Below are 24,448 nucleotides of genomic sequence, written 5' to 3'. Positions count from 1 at the left end.
TCTCTGCAAGTTCATGTTTCCAGGGGTCCAGGGGCCTGTTGTGCCTGTGTGTGTGTCTCTGGTGCCCTGTGTGTGCCTCTGGAGGCTCCCACATTCATATACTTGGTGTCACATGTGCAGGTATGTGCCCGCTGTGCAGTGGTGGGCTGGCAAATGGTTAACAGCTGGCTCTCAGGTGAAGGGCACTGATTTGTAGCATTTGCCCATTTGCATGGTATAAAAATCCTCACCATGGTCCATATCAAAGTACCAATGTGATGACACCGAACACAGAATTGCAAAGGTATAGTTCCATAAATAAATATATATCTTGATAGATGATAGAGAAATCTATATAGACATATAGATATGGAATAGTATGTAATGCCTTTATGTACTATTTCCACCAAAAAATTCATAAATAAACTCAGGACCATGAATAAGAGAAAAAGAAACTGGAAAATAATTAGGAAGTGGTGAATTTCTTTTTCATTTTATTATGGTAAACACAAAATTTACCAGATTAACCATTTTTTCCTTTTTTTTTTTTAGGGCCACAGATGAAGCTCATGACTTCCCAGGCTAGGTAGGGGTCAAATCTGCCAGCCTACACCCAGATCAGAGTCATGTCTGCGACCTACACCACAGCTCACAGCAATGCCAGATCCTTAACCCATTGAGTGCGACCTGCATCCTCATGGATACTAGTTGGGTTCATTTCCGCTGAGCCACAACAGGAACTTCTGAAATTCCTAAACTTTTAACTATAGGCTCTTGGGGAGGGGGAGCAGCTGGCCCTGTTTGTCTTCCTGTCCCCTCACTGGCTCCCTCTGGCCTTGGCATCCAGGAGTGTGTCCCAAGCATGTGGTTCCCAGGTGTGGCTTGCCTGCACCCAGGTGTGTCTGCAGGCGGAGAGCTCTGTCCTCAGACCCCATGTCCTCAGACACCTGCAAGCTGGGAGACCTGTGTGCCTCAGCAAGAACCCATGTGCCCAGGTACCCTCTCCTTGGCAATCCTGGAGCCAAGCCTTTCTTCTTAATTCCACCTGGAACATCAGGTTGGCTGTTGAAATCCACCGTGGGGGAGGATTTGTATCACAGGAATCAGCAAATGCTACACATCAGGTCTTTCTTTTCTTTCTTTTTTTTTTTTTTTTTTTGTGGTCAAAGTCAAAAGAGGTGGTTATTGGAGTTCCTGCTGTGGCACAACGGGATTGGTGGTATCTTGGGTGCTATCCCTGCCCGGCACAGTGGGTTAAGGATCTGGTGCAGCTGCAGCTGCAGCTTAGGTCACAGCTGCAGCTCGGATCTGCTCCTTGGCCCCGGCAACTCCATATGCCATGGGGTGGCCAAAAATGAAAAAGAAAAAAGCTAGAGGGAGAGAGAGAGAGAAGTGGTTGTCCAACCTTTACCAGCACACCATTGGGACCGGGGCGCCTCCGTGTGTCCCACGTACCCATGTGTGCACCCCCACGCCCGTGCGTGTTCCTGGGTGTGTGTAAGTGGATACATGTGACTGGTGGGTCCCTGTGCATCTGTGTGTGTACCCACGTGCTCCGGTGAGGCCCCAGCACCCAGGCCCTCTTTAGCAACTGGTTCCGCAGGAAGCCGTTGGAACTGGGGGGGCGGTGAAGGTGCCGAGGCTCCCCCCCTGCATGCCCTCCCCCACCTCCTCAAGGCACCTGCATGCTCGGGGCTGAGCAGGTGGGGAGGGCTCCCTCATCTTCTAAAACCCATCCTGGGCTGTGCTCAGACCCCTGCCTCGCCGGAGGCTGGGGGTGGAGGCGCCTGCCTGTGGGGGCAGGCAGGCAATTGAGGAAGAGGAAGTCAGGGCAGAGTTGGGTCACCCTGCGGTTACCCTGGGCTCTGGCCCACAGATGCTCCCCTCCGCGGGGCCAGCTCAGAACCCTAACCATGGGCTGTGGGGGCTGTGGGAGTTAAGTGGCCGAACTGGGTACCCACCACAGCCACGACAACGACAACGACGACGCTCCTTCTGGTGAGTGACCATTATGGGGGTGTGGGGGACAGATGAACCCACAGGGACAGAGCGGCAGGGGGGCCCGGGGGAGGGGTGGCACTGTGGGTTGGCAGGCAGGCAGACCATCCACAGTTGCCCTCCCCCTTCTGGTCAGTGTGCTTCCTAGAGTGGGTGGAGGAGGCTGTTTGCCCCTCTCCCCCCACACCCCGTGTTTGTTCTGCAAAGATCTGTGGTCCTAAGAGGTTGCCCTGTGGGGGCTGAGGACCATGATAGGCAACAGAGAGACAGAAGAATGGAGCCCCTTGCAGCCAAAGTCTGCCTGGGGGACCAGGGCCAGGGGGCGAATGGGGGGGCTGCTTAGGCTCCCTATGGCAGAGTTGCCCAGGATGCTTGGCTTCCAAAACTAGAGGTTTGGGATGGGAGGTGGGGGTCACAAAACCTCCCCGAAGCAGAATTTCGAGGAGGGGGACTGGAAGTCTGATTTTTAAAGCAAACCCCCACTTTGGCTCTGATGCCTAAGAGCCAGTCCCCAGGAGGGCCTCACCCCATCTTCCAAGGTCATCCAAGGAGATGGACCCTCCACCAGGCAGCCCTCCAGATTGTATGCTCCTTCCCCGTGGGGAGGCACGCACCCCCACCCCCACCCCGCATGCATGCGCCCCCATTCCCACCGTGGCCCCCCACAGGAACCTTCACACACCCCGCTGCCTGCCTGGGGTGGGGCCTGGGGAGGAGGAAGGCTGCGGTTTCTGCAAGGCACACCCAGGCCGGCTGCTTCCTCTGGGTGGGGTGCCGGGGGGCGCCCCCACTGGTACCAAGACGGCCCTCAGGCAGATTTCAGGCCCTCTGGGGTCTGAAGGTGGCCGGGGAGCGGCCAGGAGGGGGTGAATTTGGAGTGGACAGGCTGGGGCCAGGGAGGGGGGGACGTGGTGGGGTTAGGCTGGGGCACATCAGGGAAGATCTGAATGCTACACTCTGAGCGTTGACACTCCATGGAGCTCAACTGGCCAAGTTGCCTGTGGTTCTGAGAAAAGGGCTTGCCAACCAAGAGCAGCCAAAGGCACTGCCCCTACTGTCAGCCACCTTTGGGCTCCCTCACCACCAGCGTGAGCAAGTCACTCTGGGAGGGCTTCCTGGCAGAGGCTGGCTTTTCACTGGACCTTGAAACACCTGTGAATGGTCAACGGCACACCCATCAGGGTATCGGGTCTGGGCCATTCCCTGCATGCCCCCTGACCCCCGACCCCAGCCCCAGATACAGGGCTGGATACTGGCTGGCCCTCAATACTGTTGTTGCAGGTGATCGTGTGGATATGCCAACCTTTTGTGGTTTCAAATCCCCACTCCCCTGCCTCTGTGCGGCTATAGGCAAATGACTTCACCTCTTTGGCCTTCCGTTTGCTCCTCTGCAAAAGACATGTTGTAGACTTTGTGTTTGAAACCCGGTGCGCCATAGGCACTCAGAAAATATTGTCAGCCTTGCCCATTCTCTCCTATTCTGTCCCCGTCCCAAAGCCTGGCTTCCCTGAGCCGTCCCCATCCGTGCCACATGGGTGCATCCTTAGAAAATTTCTGTGCCACATTTAGGAAGAGGGACAGATAGTGGGTCTCAGTGTCTATCAGACATGTGGGGTAGGAGTTCCCCCTGTGATGTAGCCAAGTTAATAATCCGACTGCAAGATGGCTCAGCGGTAATGAACCCGACTAGTATCCATAAGGATGCAAGTTCAGTTCCTGGCCTCACTCAGTGGGTTAAGGATCTGGCATTGCCACAAGCTGTGGCATAGGTCGAGAATGTGGTGAGGATGTGGCAAGGATCTGGCATTGCTATGGGTGTGGTATAGGCCGGTAGCTGCCGATCTGATTAGACCCCTGGCCTGGGAACTTCCATATCTGTAGTTGCAACCACAAAAAGAAAAAAGATTGACTCTCTGAACAATATTCAAGTATAACATACAACAGTATTAATTATATTTATCATGTTGCACATTATATCCCTAGTCCTTATTTATCTTAATAGCTAAAGTTTGTATCTTTTGACTGCCTCCATTCGATTTTTTATCTCATGATTCGTTGGTTCAGCTGGGTGGTTCTTTTGGCCTTGGTCACTCGGTAAATCTCTGCTGGGCTCACTCATAGATTCACGGCACCCTTCTCTGGAATCTGCCATTTCTAGGGGTCAGGGCACCATTGTGTCAAGAGGGAGTACCCTTACCAAGATGGCATCACCATCCACAAAATGGTAAATGACCTCACCAAAGTGGCAGGGACCCTCACCAAGATAATAGATGCCCTCACCAACATGGAGGCTATCTCCCATCCCCAGCAAGATGGAAAATACTTCTATCAGGGTGGAACACATTTCATACCCTCCATTCAGACTCCCCACAAGCTCTTTCTACTACCTATTAACAGCCAAGACCAAAGGACTGCCCTTGGACAGGCCAAAGGCTTATTTTCAACTGACAGTGCCTGGCATCCGATGAGAGGAGACAACCCAAGTGGCAAAGGTCATTGGGATCTCTTTCTGGGTCCCAGACAAATCAGAACACTTTAACCTGAGACATTCAAGGTCACTTCATGGACTCCCGCCCATGCAAATCCACCCAGGCTTCCTCCTCCCAATGACTTCACGATCAGCCCAACACCTCAGGGTTGGGACCAGTTGTTCCCAACCCAGTACTCTGGCAACACCACCATGGTCAACTCTGGTCCTGGTGAAATAAGAGAGATTGGGTGGTGGAGCCACAGTACCACCCTCCTCCACCACTTGCTGTATACATTCAGCCCTCCGTATCCACGGGTTCTGCATCTGTGGATTCAGCTAACGGCAGATCATGTGCTGTGTTTATGATCTGGGCTTGGTTGAATCCACAAATGTGGAGGACAACCAATGGGACGTGAGCATCTGAGGTTTTTGGTGTTCACAGCACATCCTGGAACCAGTCCTACGTGGATACCAAGGGATGGCTCTGTATCAAAGACATTCCATTTTGGAGTGGGTTAGCAATGAGAGCCTGCTGTGTAGCATTGAGAACTATGTCTAATCACTTATGATGGAGCATGATAATGGGAGAAAAAAGAATGTATACATGTATGTGTAACTGGGTCACTATGCTGTACAGCTGAAAAAAAAATTGTATTGGGAAAATAACAACAACAAAAAAAGAAGTTCCACTAAGTGGGTACCCTTGCTTCTGCCCCTGGAGGGGATACCTGGAAATCTCCCTTTTCCGTGACATTTTGTACCAGCCCATCCCTGTGCCACATTCTGCTGTACTTTTTTTTTTTTTTTTTTTTTTTTTTTTTTTTTTGCTTTTTAGGGCTGAACCCGCAGCATATGGAAGTTCCCAGGCAAGGGGTTGAATGGGAGCTGCAGCTGCCAGCCTATGCCACAGCCACAGCCACAGCCACATGGGATCTGAACCACATCTGTGACCTATGCCACAGCTCACGGCAACCCTGAATCCTTAACCCACTGAGCGAGGCCAGGGATCAAACCTGTATCTTCATGGATACTAGTCGGGTTTGTCACCACTGAGCCACAACGAGAACTCTACTTTTAATCGCGGTATCTATATCTTCTGTGAGTGTTGCTATTGTCTCGTTTTCTTCTGGTTTCAGGTCACGAGTTTCGATCTTTTGATCGACTGCCAGATATTGTTTTTGAAAAACCGTTAGAGAACATTGGTGGCCCTTCATGGTGTTATTTCCTTTCGGAGAGGGTTTACTCTTGCTTCTGGCAGAGCGTGAGAGGGCGTCAGCTGATGAGGGCTTCAGTTGACTCGAGCTGGATTTGGGTCTTGATGAGGGTTGGTCTCTTTCTGGTCTCTTCCTGGTCCTAGGCTGTGGTCTTTGTCGATCCAACTCTCTCCTCTTTGTGAGCCCTGAATTCCAGGGTCTGTTTCTCGCCAGCCCCAGAAGATTGCCAGAAGCTATGCTCAGCTTCTCAGCCTCTTTCTGGTCTGCTTTGCAGACCACATTTATAGCAACAACTTGCGTGTGAGAAAAAAAAACAAACCACTGCATTATGTTTATCTCACCTCTCTAGGATCCTGAAACCTCAAACCCTGACTGTCAACGCCTTCAAATCAAAGGTGTTTTTTTTCTTTTGATTTTATCCAGTTTTTGTTAAAACTGTTCTTGGCAGAAGGGTAAATCTGCAACAAGCTAGCAATAGATGCAATAAGCTAGAAATCTATATTCCCATTGTATTTCTTTTTTCCTTTTTGGCCACCCCCACAACATATGGAATTTCCTAGGCCAGGGATCGAATCCTAGCTGCAGCTGTAAACTATACCACAGTTACAGCAACACTGGATCCTTAACCCACTGCCCTGGGGCTGGGGATCAAAACAGCATCTCCCCAGAGACAAGCTGGACCATTAAGCCACTGTTCCCCCACAGGAACGCCTCCATGTTGTATTTTTAATGTAGGATTTTCAGCCAGCCTCCATTGCTAACTCTGCTCAACTCCCTGTGTTTCTCTGTTTCTGGGCTCCTGGGTCCCTGCTTTTGGTGTCATCAGTTGGATGGAGGCCCCTCCTGGCTTCTCACTGCCTTAGATTTCCCCGAAGTTCTTATATCTGCTCTCTGCCCAGAGGTCTGGAAGATCCTAGAGGCATTTGCAGCCTGTCCAGGAAAAGGTGTGTGGTGGGAAAAGAGGAATTAGAATCTAGAGTGTGGCACAAGAGGTGATTTTTTAAAAAATCTCTTTGAGCTAGTCTCTGGATTTCTATCTATGTGTTTGGTTGTTTGTGTATAACGGCTTGTGTGTATGTGTGTGTGTGAGAGAGAGAGAGAATATGGGTCTGAGTATTCACGTGTGTATGTCTGGCATTGTCCACAGGTGCTGGAGAGTGTGCTGGGTGTGTGCTGATGTATGGCGTGTGTGCTTTTATGTCTTTCTGTGACTGAGGGATTTGGGGGCCACCTCCCCATAATAGGTTAGCAGAAGTGGTGAGGGAGGCGCAAATGGGATCACCAGGGCCAGTGGGGAGAACATGAAGTGGCCAAGGACAGACCCCAGGGAACACAGAGTTTAAAGGTAAGGCAGAGGAGTTCCCATTGTGTCACAGTGGTTAATGAATCTGACTAGGAACCATGAGGTTGCGGGTTTGATCCCTGGCCTTGCTCAGTGGGTTAAGGATCCAGCGTTGCCGTGAGCTGTGGTGTGGGTTGCAGACGGGGCTCGGATCCTGCATTGCTGTGGCTCTGGTGTAGGCTGGTGGCTATAGCTTCGATTCGACCCCTAGCCTGGGAACCTCCATATGCCGTGGGTGTGGCCCTAGAAAAAGACCAAAAAAAAAACCTAAATAAATAAATAAATAAAGGTCAGGCAGAGAAAGGAGGAGGAGTCAGTCAGGAATGGAGAGAGAGAAGAAGCAGACAGAGTTAGAAAAAGCATAAGAAGGGGAGTTCCCATTGTGGCTCAGCGGGTTATGAATCCAACTAGTATCCATGAGGATGCGGATTTGATCCCTGGCCTTGCTCAGTGGGTTAAGGATCCAGCGTTGTGGTGAGCTGTGGTGTAGGTGGCAGACTCATCTCAGATCCCGTGTTGCTGTGGCTGTGGCATGGGCTAGCAGCTGCAGCTCTGATTTGATCCCTAGCCTGGGAACTTCCATATGCCATAGGTGTGGCCCTTAAAAGCAAAAAGAAAGCATAAGAGAAATGAATTTCAAGAAGAAAGTGTCCAGTATAGGTGAGACTAAAAAGTACCCATTTGATTTAGCCCCGGAGAGAGTTAGAAGACTGGAAGGGGGGTGGAATAAGAGCACTAGAGTTGAGCAGGTGTGTGCAGTTACCCACAGAAGTGTGGGTAACTCTTTGAGAAGGGAAGGTGGAAGCTGAGAGGTTGCTGAAGGGAGAAGGGACAGCCAGGAATTTTTCAGACATTAGTGAAAATGCAAGTAATGAGGCTTCCACCACCAGGAGGCAGCACTTGTATTGGACAGGCGCTGGCTGGCACCCGCACAGATGCACACAGCAATAAAGACTCAAACATGCAGACAGACACAAAAAACCCAGGCAGAGGGCAAAACCCCCTCACAAAAACCAAAAGTGGATCTCCCCAAGTCCCAGGTGAGTCATGTAGATGCAACACTGCAGATGCTGATGAGCATCCACTCTTTTTTTTTAAGACCGCACCCATGGCATATAGAAGTTCCTGGGCTAGGGGTCTAATCGGAGCTACAGCTGCTGGCCTGTAGCTATAGCAACGCCAGATCTGAGCCAGGTCTTCAAACTACATCAGCGCTCACTGAGACACCAGATCCTTAATCCACTAAGTGAACCAGGGATTGAACCCACATCATTATGGATACTAGTTGGATTTGTTTCCACTGAGCCACAACAGGAACTCCTGGATCACAGAGGTTTTTTAAAAACTACCTAGATAATATTCAGCCATTAAAAAAAGATGGAAATATTGCCATTTGCAAAGTCTTCCCATAGACTTTGAGGGCATTATGCTAAGTGAAATAAGTCAGACAGAGAAAGACAAATACTATGTGATATTGATATGTGGAATCTGGAAGAAAAAAAACTGCGATAACCAAGCTCATAGAGAAAGAGATCTGATGTGTGGTTACCAGAGGCCAGGGGTGGGGGTGGGGGAATTGGATGAAGGTAGTCAAAAAGGCACAAACTTCCAGTAATAAGATGCATAAATTCTGGGGATACAATGTACAGGATGATTTTAGTTAACGCTGCTGTGTGGTATATTTGAAAATTGCTAAGAGAGTTCCCACTGTGGCTCAGCGGGTTAAGGATACGGCATTGCCGCAGCTGTGGCATAGGTCACAGCTCTGGGTCAGACTCAATTCTGAAGGAAGGAAGGAAGGGAGGAAGGAAAAGAGAAAGAAGGAAAGAAAGAAAGAAAGAAAGAAAGAAAGAAAGAAAGAAAGAAAGAAAGAAAGAAAGGGAAAGAGAGAGAGAGAGAGAGAAAGAAAGAAAGAAAGAAAGAAAGAAAGAAAGAAAGAAAGAAAGAAAGAAAGAAAGAAAGAAAGAAAGTTGCTAAGAAAGTAAATCTTAAGAGTTCTCATCAGACCAATAACAAAAACCCATTTTTCTTTTTCTTCTTTTTCTTTCGAATCTATATGAGATGATATTAACGAAACTTAATGTGGTAATATTTCACAATTTATGTCAGTCAAGTCCTCATGCTGTACACCTTAAATTTATACAGAGCTGGATGTCAATTATATCTCAAGAAAACTGGGGCAAAGCACGCAAATGCTTATATACACCCCCCCTCGTGGCCACGTTGACACTCAATATTTGGAAACACCCTCTATGCCCTGACACACATACGCCCTATCAAAAGCACAGAGAGGCAGTTCCTGTTGTGGCTCAGCGGTAATGAACCTGGTTTGTAACCATGAGGATGTGGGTTCCATCCCTGGCCTTGCTCAGTGGGTTAAGGATCCGGCGTTGCCATGAGCTGTGGTGTAGGTCACTGAGGCTGCTCAGATCTGGCGTTGCTGTGGCTGTGGCGTAGGCTGGCAGGTGCGGCTCCAATTCGACTGTAGCCTGGGAACTTCCATATGCTACATGTGCATCCCTAAAAAGGAAAAAAAAAAAAAAGGCGCAGAGACAATGACACACACATGAACACTCAGAGACAATGACACACACACACAAACACTCAGACATTCGTGCATACCCAGGTCCACCTCACCCCCTGGTCTGTCCTTGTTTCTCTGAAGACCCCTCACGGCACTCCTCAGCTCTTTCTGAGAATGTCTTGTCCAGCCAGGGTGAGAGGCTTATAGGGCAGGGGAGGTGGAGGGGAGTCCCACGGGGTCCCCGGGCTCCCCCTGCCCCAGCCCCCAGCTCCCATCAGCTGATGGATCTGGCAGCCCCTGAGGACAGTCTCCGCCCCTCTTGCTGGCAGCCCCATCCTGGCAGGGATTCCCAGCCGATCGCCTTCTTCAGCCTGCTGTTCACTCACACTCTCGCACGCACACACGCACGCACGCACGGCCCCATGGCTAGCTCAGCCCTCAACCACTCCTGGCCAGCCCTCTCCAAGTTCTGGCCGAAGCGGTGGGCCTTCAAGAGAGGTAAGGGGGTGTGGGGGTGGCAGGCAGGAAGCAGCAGGCCCCGGCCCTGCAGGCAGGGCTCCCCGGACAGCCTGTCCACCATCCCAGCCGGAAGCCTTCCCTCCGCCCGGGGCACAGACTCTGCCTGAGCCAGCCCCAACTTCCAGGATCTCTGGTTCCCCAAGGGCCCCCCTGGGACATGCCGGACTTGTGGGTTCCCTCTTGTCTCAGAAGAAACGTCTCCCCAGACTCAGCCATGACGTCATCTCGGGAGGTTAAGTTTGTGGAAGAAGAATCCACCTTAGAACTGGGGCGGCCTGGTAGCTTCCTGGGGGGAGAGGGGTTCTGATGCTGTTTGCTCCTGGCTGACTGCAGGTCAGAAGTTCAGGGAGGCGGCAAAAGGAAGGAGGTTTGAGATTTCCAGAGATCTTGGTGGCCACCTCCCTTGAATACACACCCATACACACACACACACACAGGCTGGTAGCCCCCTGGGTCCCAGGGCCTCGGCTTATTTCTGTGGGGGATGGAGATACCTTTGGATCATCTCCCCCAAGATCTGGGTGAATTGCTTTTGCAAAAAGTCACTTCTTAGAGTTCCCATGTTGGCACCATGGGATCGGTGGCATCTTGGGAGCACTGGGACGCAGGTTCCATCTCCAGCCTGGCGAAGTGGATTAAAGATCCAGCCTTGCCGCAGCTGCAGCTTAGGTCACAACTGCGGCTCAGATCTGAGCCCTGGACTGGTAACTTCTATAGGCCTTGGCGTGGCCGAAAAAGAAAAGAAAAAAAAGTCACTTCTTAAATCTCAGCAAACTATTTAGTCCTGGAAGATAACCAGATGTTGTCCAGGGCGAAGGGGCTTGGGGCGAAGGGAAATAGAAGCCCCTCCCTGCCCCCCCCCAAGCCCTGTCCCTTCTCCCTTAACTGAATACTTGTTCATGAGTGAGTTTCCAGGCGGGGTGGGGTGGGGAGGAGCCCATGAGCAGCTTCACTAGCTTGTTCATTACATGCATTCAGATTGAGGACCTGTTGTGTGCCAGGCACAATCCTGAAGGAGATCAAAATATCAGGAAACCTGGGGCTGGGGCTGGAGACAGAGAAAGGGTGGTCTGGGGACTGAGATACAATAGACAGTCAGTCATAATGCTGGAAACGGCTGTCAGCTACTGAGCCCTTGTGAAGTCAGAGAGGATGAGTGACGAGCTCAAAGTCATACAGCAAGTACGGGTTGAAGGAGGCAGGATTTTGGAAGCGGTTCTGTTCCAAGACCACTTTTGCCGTGTATTCTGATCAGTGAACAAAGCTGCCCGTGTGGACAGCTGGAGGGCTTGGGGAGGGATTTTTTCATCCATCAGTGGATGGCAATGCTAGAAAATTAGAGCAATGGTCACAGACCACCAAGGTGCCCACCTGGAACCTAGGTTCTTATGCAGATCTACCTCCCTCTGTCCGCCCAGTCCTCCCGGCCCCGGGTAGGCTGAAGCTGTGATTTATAGGCTGGAAGGTGGGGGAGTGAGCTGTGGGAACTGGTGGCAACTCTTAAATCCTTTTATGGCTGGTGCTGTGGGGGCTGCTGGTGAAAGAGGCTGCCTAGAACTTGAATGCAGGCTGATAGGCGGCTCTTTAGAGGGGAGCATGGAGGCAGGAAGAAGAGAGGGACTGCCTAACTGCATCCTTCTAGCCTTTAGCCTTTTGGTGCCCCTCTTAATCTCTGTAACTGGCTGTCTGGGCACCTGATGGGACCTCCTGGGAAAATAATGGAGTCGGTCTGGGGAGACAGACAAGGCTGAAGAAGGGGGGTTGGGACCTGCAGTGACAGTCCCTGGGGCAGGGCTCCACTGTGCCTTCCCCTTAGTTGCTCCAATTACCCATAATACAAACTGACCGTACTTTTTGACTCATTCCCTAGCACATAAGTGGTACATAATGAGTGCATTCTGTGTCTTGACTTGGTTTCCTTCTTGTCTGGCTTCTCTGCCATGATTCTGTCTCCTTTCTTCTTTCCTATATATCTCTCCCCTCTTCATCCTCTCAGAATGTCATTTCCTGACTGTAAAGCATCACTGCCCTTGGACACTGCCACACCACTTAACCCAACTATCCATCCATCTACATAACATCCACTCCTTCATCCATCCAACCAGCCAACTAACCAACTATCTACCCATCTATCCATCCATCCATCTAAACATCCATCCATCCATCTAAACATCCATCCAACCATCTGTCCATCTAACCACCTACCCAACTATCCACCTATCTATCTAATTATTCATCCATTTAAACATCCACCCACCCATCCAAGCTGCCAGCCAGCCAACTAGCCATTCATGCATAAATCCTTCCATCCATCTAACCACCCACACATCCATTCATGTAACCATCCATCCATATAAACATTCATTCATCCAACCATCTAGTCAGACAACTTTCCTTTCAGCCAGCCAGCCAGCTAGCCAACCATCTATCCATCTATCCAACGATCCATTCATTCACCCATCCAACCATCTACCCTTCCATCCAACAATTTATTCACCCATCTCTTCATTCATCAGCTCACTGCCGAATAGCTTTGTGATTGTGAGCCCTTGCTTTGGAGTAAGAAATACCTAAGTTCACATCCCAACTATTTCTTGCCATTCTGGTTTGCCCTTGAGCAAGTCAGTATATCTCTCTGAGCATCAGTTTCCCCTTCCATAATATGGGGACTCAGAGGATTGTTGTGAAGATAGAAGGATGCAAAGTAGATGACAGCCTTAGCACCAGGCTAGGCATCTTGGAATTGATCAGCACGCATAAGATTTTACCACTTTAGGGAGTTCCCGTCATGGCTCAGGGCTTAACGAACCTGACTAACACCCATAAGGATGCGGGTTCGAGCCCTGGTCTCGCTCAGTGGGTTAAGGATCTGGCACTGCTATGAGCTGTAGTGTAGATCGCAGATGTGGCTTGGATCTCATGTTGCTGTGGCTGTGGTATAGGCTGGTGGCTACAGTTCCGATTGGACCCCTAGCCTGGGAATTTCCATATGCTGCAAGTGTGGCCCGAAAAAGGCAAAAAAAAAAAAAAAAGTAAAATGTAAAAAGTAAGGAGTTCCCATCATGGCTCAGTGGCTAACAAACCTGACTAGCATCCATGAGGATGCAGATTCAATCCCTGGCCTCACCCAGGGGGTTAAGGATCCAGTGTTTCTGTGAACTGTGGTGTAGGTCACAGATGTTGCTTGGATCTTGGCGTGGCTGAGGCTGTGGCTGTGGCTGAGGCCGTGGTGTAGACCAGCAGCTGTAGCCCGGCAGCTGTAGCTCCAATTGGACCCTAGCCTGGGAACCTCCATATGCTGCTGGTGTGGCCCTAAAAAGGTAAAAAGACCAAAAATAATAATAAAAATTAAAAAAGATTTTAGTGGACTAGAAAATTTAATCCAAGAAATTAAGTTTAAAAAAAAAAAGGAGTTCCCACTATGGCACACTGCATTAAAGATCTGGTATGCTACAGCTGTGGCGTAGGTCCCAACAGCAGCTCGAGTTCAATCACTGACCCAGAAACTTCCATATGCTATGGGTCTGGCTTAAAAAAAAAAAAAAAAAAAAAAAAAAAAGACAGTGGCAGGGACAGCAAGAAGAGAGGATGGAGTGGAGAGATGTCATGGGGTTGAAATTGCCAGAGCCTGGTGTCCTGAGGGGTAGTGAGAAGACAAGGCTCATTTCCAGGTTTCTGATGGGGTCACTGGGAAGACGGTGCAGTCACACTTATACGGGGACACAGAGGAGGAAGGAAAACAATGAGTTTGGTCTTGATGGCTTGAGGTTGGATTGTGGGTGAGAATATCAAGCATGACCAGAGGCCACTGTAGACAAAGTCTGGAGCTTGGGGGAGATAATCTGTCACCAGAATCAGGGCTCAGTCTGTGCCTGGGGTCAAGGTATGTTGAGGGTTGAGGTTCAGCTTGCAGCTCTAGGATGGGAATTCAGTCAGTGACACCAGGATCAGGGCTCAGTCTATGACACCAGGATCAGGGCTCAGTCAATGCCACCAGGATCAAGGCCTAGTATATGACACCAGGATCAGGGCTCAGTCAATGCCACCAGGCTCAGGGCTCAGTCCATGACACCAGGATGAGGTACAGTCAATGACACTAGTATTGAGGCTCACTCAATGACATCACAATTGGGACTGAGTCAAGATGAGGCTCAGTCTATAACACCAGGATTGAAATCCATTCTATGATGCTGGAAGAGGGGCTCAGTCTGTGACACAAAATTTGAGACTCAACATGTGACACAGGGATCAGAATCAAATCTGTCATCAGGGTCAAACTTGGCCTGTTCCTGGGTCAGAAGCTTACGTGTAAAGAATAAACTCAGCCCTGGCCTTTCACCTTTAGCCTTTGGATCCCTGACCTTTGGGGTCTCAAATGCAGGGGCTGGAGTTCTGCCTTTGGCGTCTACATACTGTGGGAGGCCCCAGGCCTCCATACAGCCCCCACCCAGGAAAGCAGGCAGACCCTGCAGCCTCTCCTGAGCCCCCACCACCACCCCGGGAACTTGGCCGAGGGATGGGTGGCTCCCTGTCCCCTCCTGGGCTCCACCCACCCACACACACACATCTGGCTTTTCTCTTCCTTCAAAGCTTGCTTGTTTTGTTCCTGTATTTCCCGGAGTCATAGATGCTGCCTAGGCTCCTGGGCGAGGAAGGTGGGAGATGCAAGGCTGAATGAGGGCAGTGGAACAGAGAGGCCCTTCGCCAGCCTGGGAGGGCAGCTGGGAAAACAGAGACAGTGGAAACCATGGCCTTGCCAGGCACTGAAGCTGGCCAAGGGCATCTAGCCTCACTTACCTTGAAGTGGGTGGAACTGAAGCCCCACATACACCTGCCCCATCAAAACTCCCTGGTGGCTCAGTCAGTTAAATATCCGGCGTTGTCACTGTTGTGATATGGGTTTGATCCCTGGCCTGGAAACTCCTGTATGCCATGGGCACAGCCAAAACCAAACAAACAGAGCTCTGCAAGGGGCTCCAGGGATTTTTTTTTTTTTTTTTTTGGTAGCAATTTTATTGATATGATTCACACACCATACAACTCAGCCATTTAAAGTATATGACTCAGGAGTTCCTGCCCTGGTGCAGTGGATTAAGAATCAGCTGCAGCAACTCTGGTTGCCTCGGAGGTGCAGGTTTGATCCCTGGCCTGGGGCGGTGGGTTAAGGATCTGGCATTGCCGCAGCTATGGCATAGGTCTCAACTGCAGCTCAGATTCAGGCCCTGGCCCAGGAACTTCCATCTTTTGTGGGTGTGGCCACAAAAACATAAATAAAGTATCCAATTCAATGGCTTTTAGAATATTCACAGCCTTATGCAACCATCACCACGAACAATTTTATTTTTTATTTTTTGTCTTTTTAGGGCTGCACCTGTGGCATATGGAGGGTCCCAAACTAGGGGTCCAGTTGGAGCTATAGCCGCCGGCCTATGTCAGAGCCACAGCAAGGAGGGATCTGAGCTGCATCTGTGAACTACACCACAGCTCCCGGCAACACCAATCCTTAACCCACTAAGCAAGGCCAGGGATCGAAACTGCATCCTCATGGTGCTAGTTGGGTTAACCACTGAGCCACGATGGGAACTCCCAGCAATCAATTTTAGAACATTTTCATCCACCCCCAAAGAAATGTGTATCCCCGATTTTTTTTTTTCTGCATGCGTGGTATGTGGAAGTTCCCAGGCCAGGGATGGAACCTGTGCCACAGCTGCGGCAATGCTGGATCCCTAACCCCCTGTGCCACAAGGGAACTTCTGAAATAGTATCCTGTAGCCATCACCCCAAAGTTTCCCTTTTCTCTCCAGCCTTACACCATCACTAACCTACTTTCTGTCTCTATAGATTCACCTATTCTGGACATTTCATATATATGGAATTATTTAACATGTGGTCTTTGGTAACTGGCTCACATAATGTCGTCAAGTTTCAATCATATCGTAGGGGTATCAGAACGCCATTCTTTACTGCAGCTGAATAATATTCCGTTGTACTGATGGACCACATTTTGTGCACCCATTCATCCATTTATGGGCATTTGGGCTGTTTCCAACTTTTAGCTATTTAGAATAATTCTGCCATGGATTTCCTGCTGTGGGTGCAACAGGTGAAGGATCCAGCATTGTCTCCATGGCAGCTCAAGTCCCTGATGAGGCACAGGTTCAATCCCCAACCTGGCACAGTGGGTTTAGGACCTGGAATTGCAACAGCTGGGGCATAGGTCGCAGCTGTGGCTCAGATTCCATCCCTAGCCTGGGAATTTCCATATGCCATGGGGGCAGCCAGAAAAAAAAAAAAAAAGAATACTGTCATAAACAGCCATGTACAAGTTTTGGGTGGACCTAAAGTTTTCCATTCTCTTGGGTATAGACCTGGAAGCAGAATGGCAGGTCGCATGCTAACTCTGCTTATTTGAGGAGCTGCCAAAATGTTTCCCCATCTTCTTGTGTTTTTTATGCCCATGTAACCCCCTTCCATTCATCTATTTATGAAATGTGTTGATGTCTGCCTTAGCTATGTTCCACTGTTCTGGTTACCTCCCAAAGGCCCCAACAATTTTGCATTCATAATCTTGTGTTCTTTTTCTTAAGGAAGGCCCCTCCCCCAATTGTACAAGCATCAACACCCCTCCCTCCAAAAAAACCTTGGGACCACGTTTATATCTTCGCAGCTGGGCAGGGAAGAACATAGATCACCCCACATCAGGATGGAGAAGGACAACATCACCCCTTCCCTCTGCCAGCTGCAACGTTTATAGGCAGGGGAGCCCCAAAATGGATCGCCCCACCCGTATCCTTTGGAGGGGGTAAAGGGGTACTGTAACACTGTACTGTAAATTGACTCAGTAGCATAAACCGGGACTGTCCCCAGCACATCGGGGCATGGGGTGGCCCAGCCACCAGGGACCCAAGCTAAGGAGTGAATGGTGACCTAACTGGCACTGTCCAAAGGCATCGCTGTCCCACTCCCCACCCCCACCCCCACCCCTCCTGAAGCTGCTATTGCTCTTACGGAAAACGTGCTGGTCCATCTCTCCAGGTATCACCCTCACTGGTCTCCTCACTTCCACTTTCCCCCACCCCATCCAGCCTCACCTCCAAGCACTTTTCCCTCACCTCCCTGATTTTAGCAGAACCTGTGGTGTCTTTGCAGGGGGCACGGAGGACCGAAGGGAGTCCAGGTGTCAAGGCAATGCAATGGAGTGCAATGTGAATCAGTGCAGTGCAGTAGGGTGTCAGGCAAATCAGTGCAGAGCAATGCAAATTGGTGCAATTCAATGCAGTGTGATGCAAATCAGTGCAGTGCAGTGCAATGCAATGATGAAATGCACAGAAGAGAGACACCACAGGTGGGAGGTGGACATAGATTTCTGGAGCAGAAAGGATGAGGTCTTCAGGCAGGTGGCCCTAGACAAGAATGGGGGGCCCTTAGGCATTGGGCCCTGCAGGGACAGGGACAAGGCACAGAAGGAACATCCTGGTGGACATCAGTGGCTGGGCCAAGACATTCGACCTTCTTCCTGCAGGCAGTGGGGAACCTCTGTGGGAATTCCAAGAGGCAAGGGTGACGTGTTCCAGCTACTGTGTGAGGGGCCCAGGGAGAGAGTTCATGGGCATCTGTTTCTCCCACAGCAAAAGGCTCACTCCAAGACTCAAGGTCAAGTCAGGACACCCTCCTGACCTGGAGGGCAAGGAAGGTGGCCCAGTTTGGCCAAGCACCCCATGATTGTGCTCTGAAAGGTGAGCACCATCACACCCACCTCCCTGGTGAGAAAACAGGCTCGGAGAGGCGCCTGCCGCAAGGGCGTGCAGCCATTAGTGGCAGGTCCAGGCAAGGACACAGTCTGGTTGACCCCAAAGCCCTTGTTTTCTCCTCTCTACCGAGCCACCCAGCAGTCCCCAGAACTCAAAGTACAACATAGGGACAGAGGCAGCCTGAAGTTCCACCGTTAGAGATCCTCCAAAATGTGGGTGCTGGGTACTTGCATTTGGTCTTAGGGAGCCATTCTATCAAATGAGGGCTTGTTGCCAGAGCAGGCAAAACAAATCGATTCTGTATCATGAGCCAACTCAGGTCAGCTGGAGGATGGCTTACAAAAATGGTGCTCTGGAGGAGTTCCCGTCGTGGCTCAGTGGTTAACGAATCCGACTAGGAACCATGAGGTTGCCGGTTCAATCCCTGGCCTCGCTCAGTGGGTTAAGGATCCGGCATTGCCATGAGCTGTGGTGTAGGTCACAGATGCGGCTCGGATCTGGCATTGCTGTGGCGTAGGCCAGCGGCTACAGCTACAATTCAACCCCTAGCCTGGGAACCTCCATATGCCACGGGTGTGGCCCTAGAAAAGACATAAATAAATAAATAAGGTGCACTGGGAAGAATTCCGTGGGGATGATGACTCAGCAGGAAAAAGCCCTGTGACTGAACAGAAATGTCTGCTCCAGGCTCAGGATGAGTGGTGGGAAGTGGTGGTGTGTGTGAGTGTTAGCTTCAAGATCATTGAGCCCACCCTCCCCCACCACCCCACTTTGTAGATGAGAAAACTGAGGCCCAGATGCAGAACCCAGACCCTGACTCCTCAGGCCTCCCAGATTAGCCCTGACATTGTCTCTCCTTTCCTCACAGGATCTGAGTCCAAGCCATGTGCCCAGCCCTTTGACTCTGGAGCTGCAGACTCCGCCACCAAGAGCAGCAGTGGACGCTGGAGGCCAGAGTGCCCAGACTTCTCTGCCATGGGGGATGAGCAGGCAGGTGTCTGACTCCTGAGACGAGCAGGAGCTGATGCCGTCAGTGGCAGCAAGTACCCTTTGTTTGACACCTGCATTTTAGAAGGCATTTTGTGTGCATTAATTCAGGGAGCTCTCATTAAAACATGGCCAAGCAGTTATTTTCCCACTCTACAGATAAGGAAATGAATCCTTTCTGGAACAGGAAGAGCGAAGGTGGGATGCATAGAGCGGTGGGTTGATGAATGGAGAGAAGAAAGGAACGAAAGGAGGATTGACAGAAGGGATGGATGGGGATGGAAGGAAGGAAGGGATGGATGGATGGATGGATGGATGATGTAAAAAGAATGGAGGGGGAGTTCCCGTGGTGGCACAGTGGTTAACAAATCCGACTAGGAACCATGAGGTTGCGGGTTTGATCCCTGCCCTCACTCAGTGGGTTAAGGATCTGGCGTTGCCGTGAGCTGTGGTGTAGGTCGCAGACGCGGCTTAGATCCTGCGTAGCTGTGGCTCTGGTGCAGGCCGGTGGCTGCAGCTCTGATTCGACCCCTAGCCTGGGAACCTCCATATGCCGTGGGAACGGCCCTAGAAAAGGCAAAAAGACCAAAAAAAATTTTTTTTAATGGAGGGAAAGAAGGAAAGGAGATAGGAGGGAAGAATGGGTAGACGGATGCATGGGTGAGTAGATGGATGAATAAAAAGGGAAGGAAAAGCTCCCACAGGAGCTCTGAGCTAGAACAGCCCTGCGGAGGGGTCCCAAATCAGGCTGAGGTGGCCAAGTCATTACGTCCCCACATCAATCAGTCTTGGCCTGTGGGCTGCCCAGGAAGAGGTGTGACTTTCCAGAGGGGGGCTACCGTTTGACAGCATCTGCTGACAGCCCCCTCCCCAGCATCTAGGACAGCACATGCTCACTGAAGGAGGGTCTGAGTGGCAGTTTACACCACCCATCACGCTAAGGAAGGAGACTCTGTTACAGTTAAACTATATAGGGCGTTCTGTGTATCTGCCCCTGGCATTTTATAGAAGAGCACACTGGGGTCTAGGCAGGGAAAGAATGGGCCTAGGTGTCAGGGAGAAGACAGGGTAAACAAAGATAGTACTGGGACTGGAGTTTAGCTCTGGATCCTTCTAGGCTTCTGGATCTCTTGGAATAGCAACTGTTGGACAGAAAGAATGGCGGGGAAAAAACCTTGCGTCTGGGGAGGCAGGGAGCCTCTACACCACCACCAACAAATAAGCGCCTCCACCTCTGTCCCTGTCCTCATGTGATTGGTCTCCAGAGCTGGAGGCAGCAGAAGGCAATGTCTTTGCCTCTTCCCTCCCCAAGCCCTGTGAGCTCTCCACCTGCACAACTGTCAAGTCTGTCCGCATCTCTCCCCGCTTCTCCAGCGTCCTGGTGGAGGCACCTGTAATCGCTTCCCCAGATAATTTGCACAGATGTCCTTGCTATTCCCAAAGCCTTGCCCCCCCAATCCAAACCCCCCTGGGCTCTGCATCCTGCATAATCTTTCTGAAGACAGATCAGAGCCCCCTGCCCTCCCTATTATCACTTTTTGGAACTTAAGAGATTAAATCCTTCCTTGGCCTACCAGGCCTGCTGATCTAGCCCCATTCCACCCTACACACACACACACACACACACACACACACACACACACACACACCCTCCAGCCACAAGAAAATCTTGCCAGTTTGGGAAAGGCACCATGAGCTTTCAAGCTCATAGGCTTCCAAACATCCTGTTCTCTTCATGCCCAGAATGCCCTCATTGGGAGCCTCTGCTGACTTAACTGCTACTCATTCTTCAGGGCTTCCCTAACTGTCACCTCCTCCAGGAACATCTCCCTGATTTCTTTCCTTCTTTTTTTTTTTTTTTTTTTTTCACCAGGACTTTATTTATTTTTTGGCCCTACCCAAGGCATGTAGAAGTTCCTGGGCCAGGGATCAAACCCGCACCACAGCAGTGGCAGTGACTCACTTTACCACTTTACCCACTGAGCCACCAGGAAACTCCTAGTAGGACTTTCTACTGAAATTTATATATACACTGGTAAGATGTTGATTATTTTAAAATATATGCAACCTAAACTATATAGCCAGTCGAGAAGTCATTTGCATGTCATGCAGACTATTTACGTAGTTGGAAACGGGGCAGGGTTGGTTTTATTTTGACTGTGGAAGTTGCCTAAAGATTGTCTAATCTTTCCGAAGTTCCCCTTAGTAGATTTTTCATACCAATGATTATCCCAGGGTTTGTACTTAAAGAAAAAAAAAAGATTTTTCTATATGATCTAGCTTAGAATAAACCTTATTTTTCAAACTCAAAAAAATTAAAATTAGGAGTTCCCACAGTGGCACAACAGGATTAGTGGCACCTCTGGAGCGCAGGGTTGCAGGTTTGATCCCCAGGCCAGGATAGTGGGTTAAAGATCCAGTGTTGCTGCAGCTGCAGTGAAAGTTGAAACTGCAGCTCAGATCTGATCCCTGGCCTGGGAACTCCAAAAAATAAAATATGACAAAATAAGATAAAATAAAATAAAATAAGGGAGTTCTCCGTGGCCTAGCAGTTAAGGATCTGGCCTGGTCACTGCTGTGGCTTGGGTTCAGTCCCTGGCCCCAGGAATTCCCCATGCCACAGGCACAGCCAAAAAATTTTTTTTTAATTTTAATTTAAATTTTAAAAAATAATAACAATAAATGCTATTAGTTTCTAAGTAAAACTCCAACCCAGAATACCTGTCCTCCAGACAAGGTCAGCGGCCCCCACTCATTTCTCTGGCTCACTTTCTAGAACTTTTGATCATACTTGATTATAACTCCTGGGTTTAGTCATCAGTCTGCTCCAATTAGCCCCAGGACGGCAGGGGATTGACTGTGTGCCTTCAGCTGGCAGGTCATCAACTTTCTCCGAGGAATGGCACTGACTCCTAAAGTGGAAAAACAATAACAACCAGAGTTCCTGTTGTGGCTCAGTGGGTTAAGAACCCCACTAGTGTCCATGAGGATGTGGGTTCAATCCCCGGCCTTGCTCAGTGGGTTAAGGATCCAGCATTACCGTGAGCTGGATCACAGTAGGTCACAGATGCGGCTTGGATCCCACGTTGCTGTGGCTGTGGTGTAGGCAGGCAGCTGCAGCTCCGATTCGACCCCTAGCCCAGGAACCTCCACATGCCACAGGTGCAATCCTAAAAAGAAAAAAAATAAAAACAACCATAATATCTGTTTCCATTGATGGAGGCCTTGCCGTGTGTAAACATTATCTTATTTTACCTGCACAGCAATCCTCCAAGAAAACACCCACTTAAGAGATGAGAAAACTGGGAGTTCCCATCGTGGCGCAGTGGTTAACGAATCCGACTAGGAACCATGAGGTTGCGGGTTTGATCCCTGCCCTCACTCAGTGGGTTAAGGATCCGGCATTGCCGTGAGCTGTGGTGTAGGTTGCAGACGCGGCTCGGATCCCGCGTTGCTGTGGCTCTGGTGTAGGCCAGTGGCTACAGTTCTGATTCGACCCCTAGTCTGGGAACCTCCATATGCTGCAGGAGTGGCCCAAGAAATGGCAAAAAAAAAAAAAAAAAAAAAAAAAGACAAGAGATGAGAACCCAGGCCTTAAGAGGGTTAGAAACTTGACTGAGGTCACACTGAGCTCATAAAAGCCATCCAAGAATGCAGACATTGAAGAAGGGCTCTTGACAACTTGAGCCATTCAAAAACTCAAGCATTTGAAAACCCAAAAACCATCTTCACCTGTTATTTACGTGGTTTTGGGTTTTTTTTGTTGTTGTTGGTTTTTTTTGTTTGTTTGTTTGTTTACCTTTTAGGGCCACTCCTGTGGCATATGGAGGTTCCCAGGCTAGGGGTTCAATGGGAGCTGCAGCTGCTGGCCTCAGCCACAGCCACAGCAACACAGGATGAGCTGCATCTTCGACCTATACCACAGCTCACGGCAACGCCTGATCCTTAATCTGCTGAGCAAGGCCAGGGATGGAACCACATCCTCACAGATACTAGTTGGATTAGTTTCTGCTGCGCCACAACGGGAACTCCTTATTTGCAGTTTTGTTTGAAACCAGTTCCCTTTTATACATGATGAAATGGAACCAGAGAAACAAGAGACTTGAGGTTGCTTGGGTGTGCTATTTTTTCCCCCAATATAGGGAGATAAATAACTATTTACATTTCTTTAAAAGCAGTTGATCCATGGACTATCTGAATCTGCATCCAGTAAACCCTTCTGGAGTGGGGATTCCTGAGACATCTTGCCTCTGGATCTGCTGGGGCGGGGGGAAGGGACCCATCCCCCAAAGCTCTCCAGGGTCCAGGGAGCCAAGCCTGGATTTATTGCATCTTCTGTGGGGTGTAGGGGCCAGCATACAATGTTTGGTCAAATGCCCAGAAACGCCCCCATTGGGCCGGCTCCCATTTCTCACCCAGGAAATGTTGGAAGAAAGACACAAGGTTTTCAAGCAAAGGATGAAGCCCCCTGCCTCTCCCCACCCCTCGCTGTACCTGCTGCAGGGGGTTAGGACAGTCTGTACCGTAGCTGCCCACCACCCCCTCTACCCACAGCTCTGGCCCGGCTCCCATTTCTGCCTCCTGAGAGGGAGGCCAGATGCAGGAGAGGGATGGGGCGGGGGGTGAGGCGGTGGCGGAGGTTGGGGGGGCGCCATCCTGGCCAAGAGGCTGTCCTAATGTGTTTATATATATAGGAGGATGAAAACCAGAGACACAAGGAAATCTTTGGGGCTGTGGCAGAGGAGACAGGAGTAGGTAGAGGTTGTCCAGGCACCAGGGAGGGGAATCAGAGCCACAAAGGGGAGACCGCTGCTGAAGTCACAGGACGGCCAGGGGGACCCAGACCAGCCAGGGCCAGAGGTGTGGCGTTTGGGGACACAGGCTGAAGAAGAGGGACCCTGGAGTATGAAGGACCCAGGGAGGAAGCAGCAGGCAGAGAAGGAGCAGCCAGGGAGGTGGGAGAGAGACAAGATTAGTGGATACAAAGGAGAGATTCAAGAAAGAAGGCTGTGGGAGTTCCCTGGTGGCTCAGCAGGTTAAGGCATTGTTACTGCAGCGGCCTGGGTCATCGCTGTGGTGCGGGTTCAATTCCTGGCTCTTGAATGTCCAAATGACAAGGCTGTGCCCCCCAAAAAAATATAAAATAGGAAGCTGTGTAAAATAGTATGGTGGGAGTCCCAAAAGTCAATCAGAAAATTACTGTATGGTCTGGCAACCCAGCTTCTGCAGATCTACCCAAAAGAAGTGAAAGCAGGGACTCAAACAGATACTTGCACACCCATGTTCATAGCAGCATTATCCACAAGAGCCAAGAGGTGGAAGGAACCCAAATGTCCATCAAAGACTGGCTAGATGGGAGTTCCCACAGTGGCACAATGGGATCAGCAGCTTCTCTGCAGCACCAGGATGCAGATTCAATCTGTGGCCTGGCACGGTGGGTTAAAGGACCTGGCATTGCCACCCCTGCAGCATAGATCAGGAGTGTGGCTCGGATCTGATCTCTGGCCAGGGAATTCCATATGCCTTGGGGCATGAAAAAAGGGAAAAAAAAAAAAAGACTAGACAAATGAAACGTAGTTTTGTTTCCATCCATACAATGTAGCCCATCCACACAATGAACTGTTATCCAGCCTTAAAAAAGGAAGGACATTCTGACGCATGACA

At 50.2% G+C, this 24,448-nt stretch overlaps 1 protein-coding gene across 12 annotated transcripts in view; it reads left to right on the top strand.

Annotated features, from left to right (window-relative positions):
* ARHGEF18 (Rho/Rac guanine nucleotide exchange factor 18) overlaps nucleotides 1,581-24,448 on the top strand; it is a 96,418-nt gene continuing 73,550 nt past the window's right edge. For 4 of the 12 annotated variants that reach the window (XM_021083924.1, XM_021083923.1, XM_021083922.1 and 1 more), the window contains exons 1-2: nucleotides 5,260-10,025; nucleotides 18,666-18,787. In XM_021083924.1, the coding sequence (XP_020939583.1) occupies nucleotides 9,587-10,025; nucleotides 18,666-18,787 (561 nt within the window). In that variant the 5' untranslated portion in view covers nucleotides 5,260-9,586. Of the gene's footprint in view, nucleotides 1,978-5,259; nucleotides 10,026-16,713; nucleotides 17,783-18,665; nucleotides 18,788-24,448 lie in introns of those variants that run through there. The other 8 variants (XM_021083926.1, XM_021083928.1, XM_021083930.1 and 5 more) reach the window with 8 other exon arrangements.

This window comes from Sus scrofa, chromosome 2 (assembly GCF_000003025.6).
Source record: "Sus scrofa isolate TJ Tabasco breed Duroc chromosome 2, Sscrofa11.1, whole genome shotgun sequence".
NCBI lineage: Eukaryota > Metazoa > Chordata > Mammalia > Artiodactyla > Suidae > Sus > Sus scrofa.
This window is presented reverse-complemented; position numbering and strand designations above follow the sequence as displayed.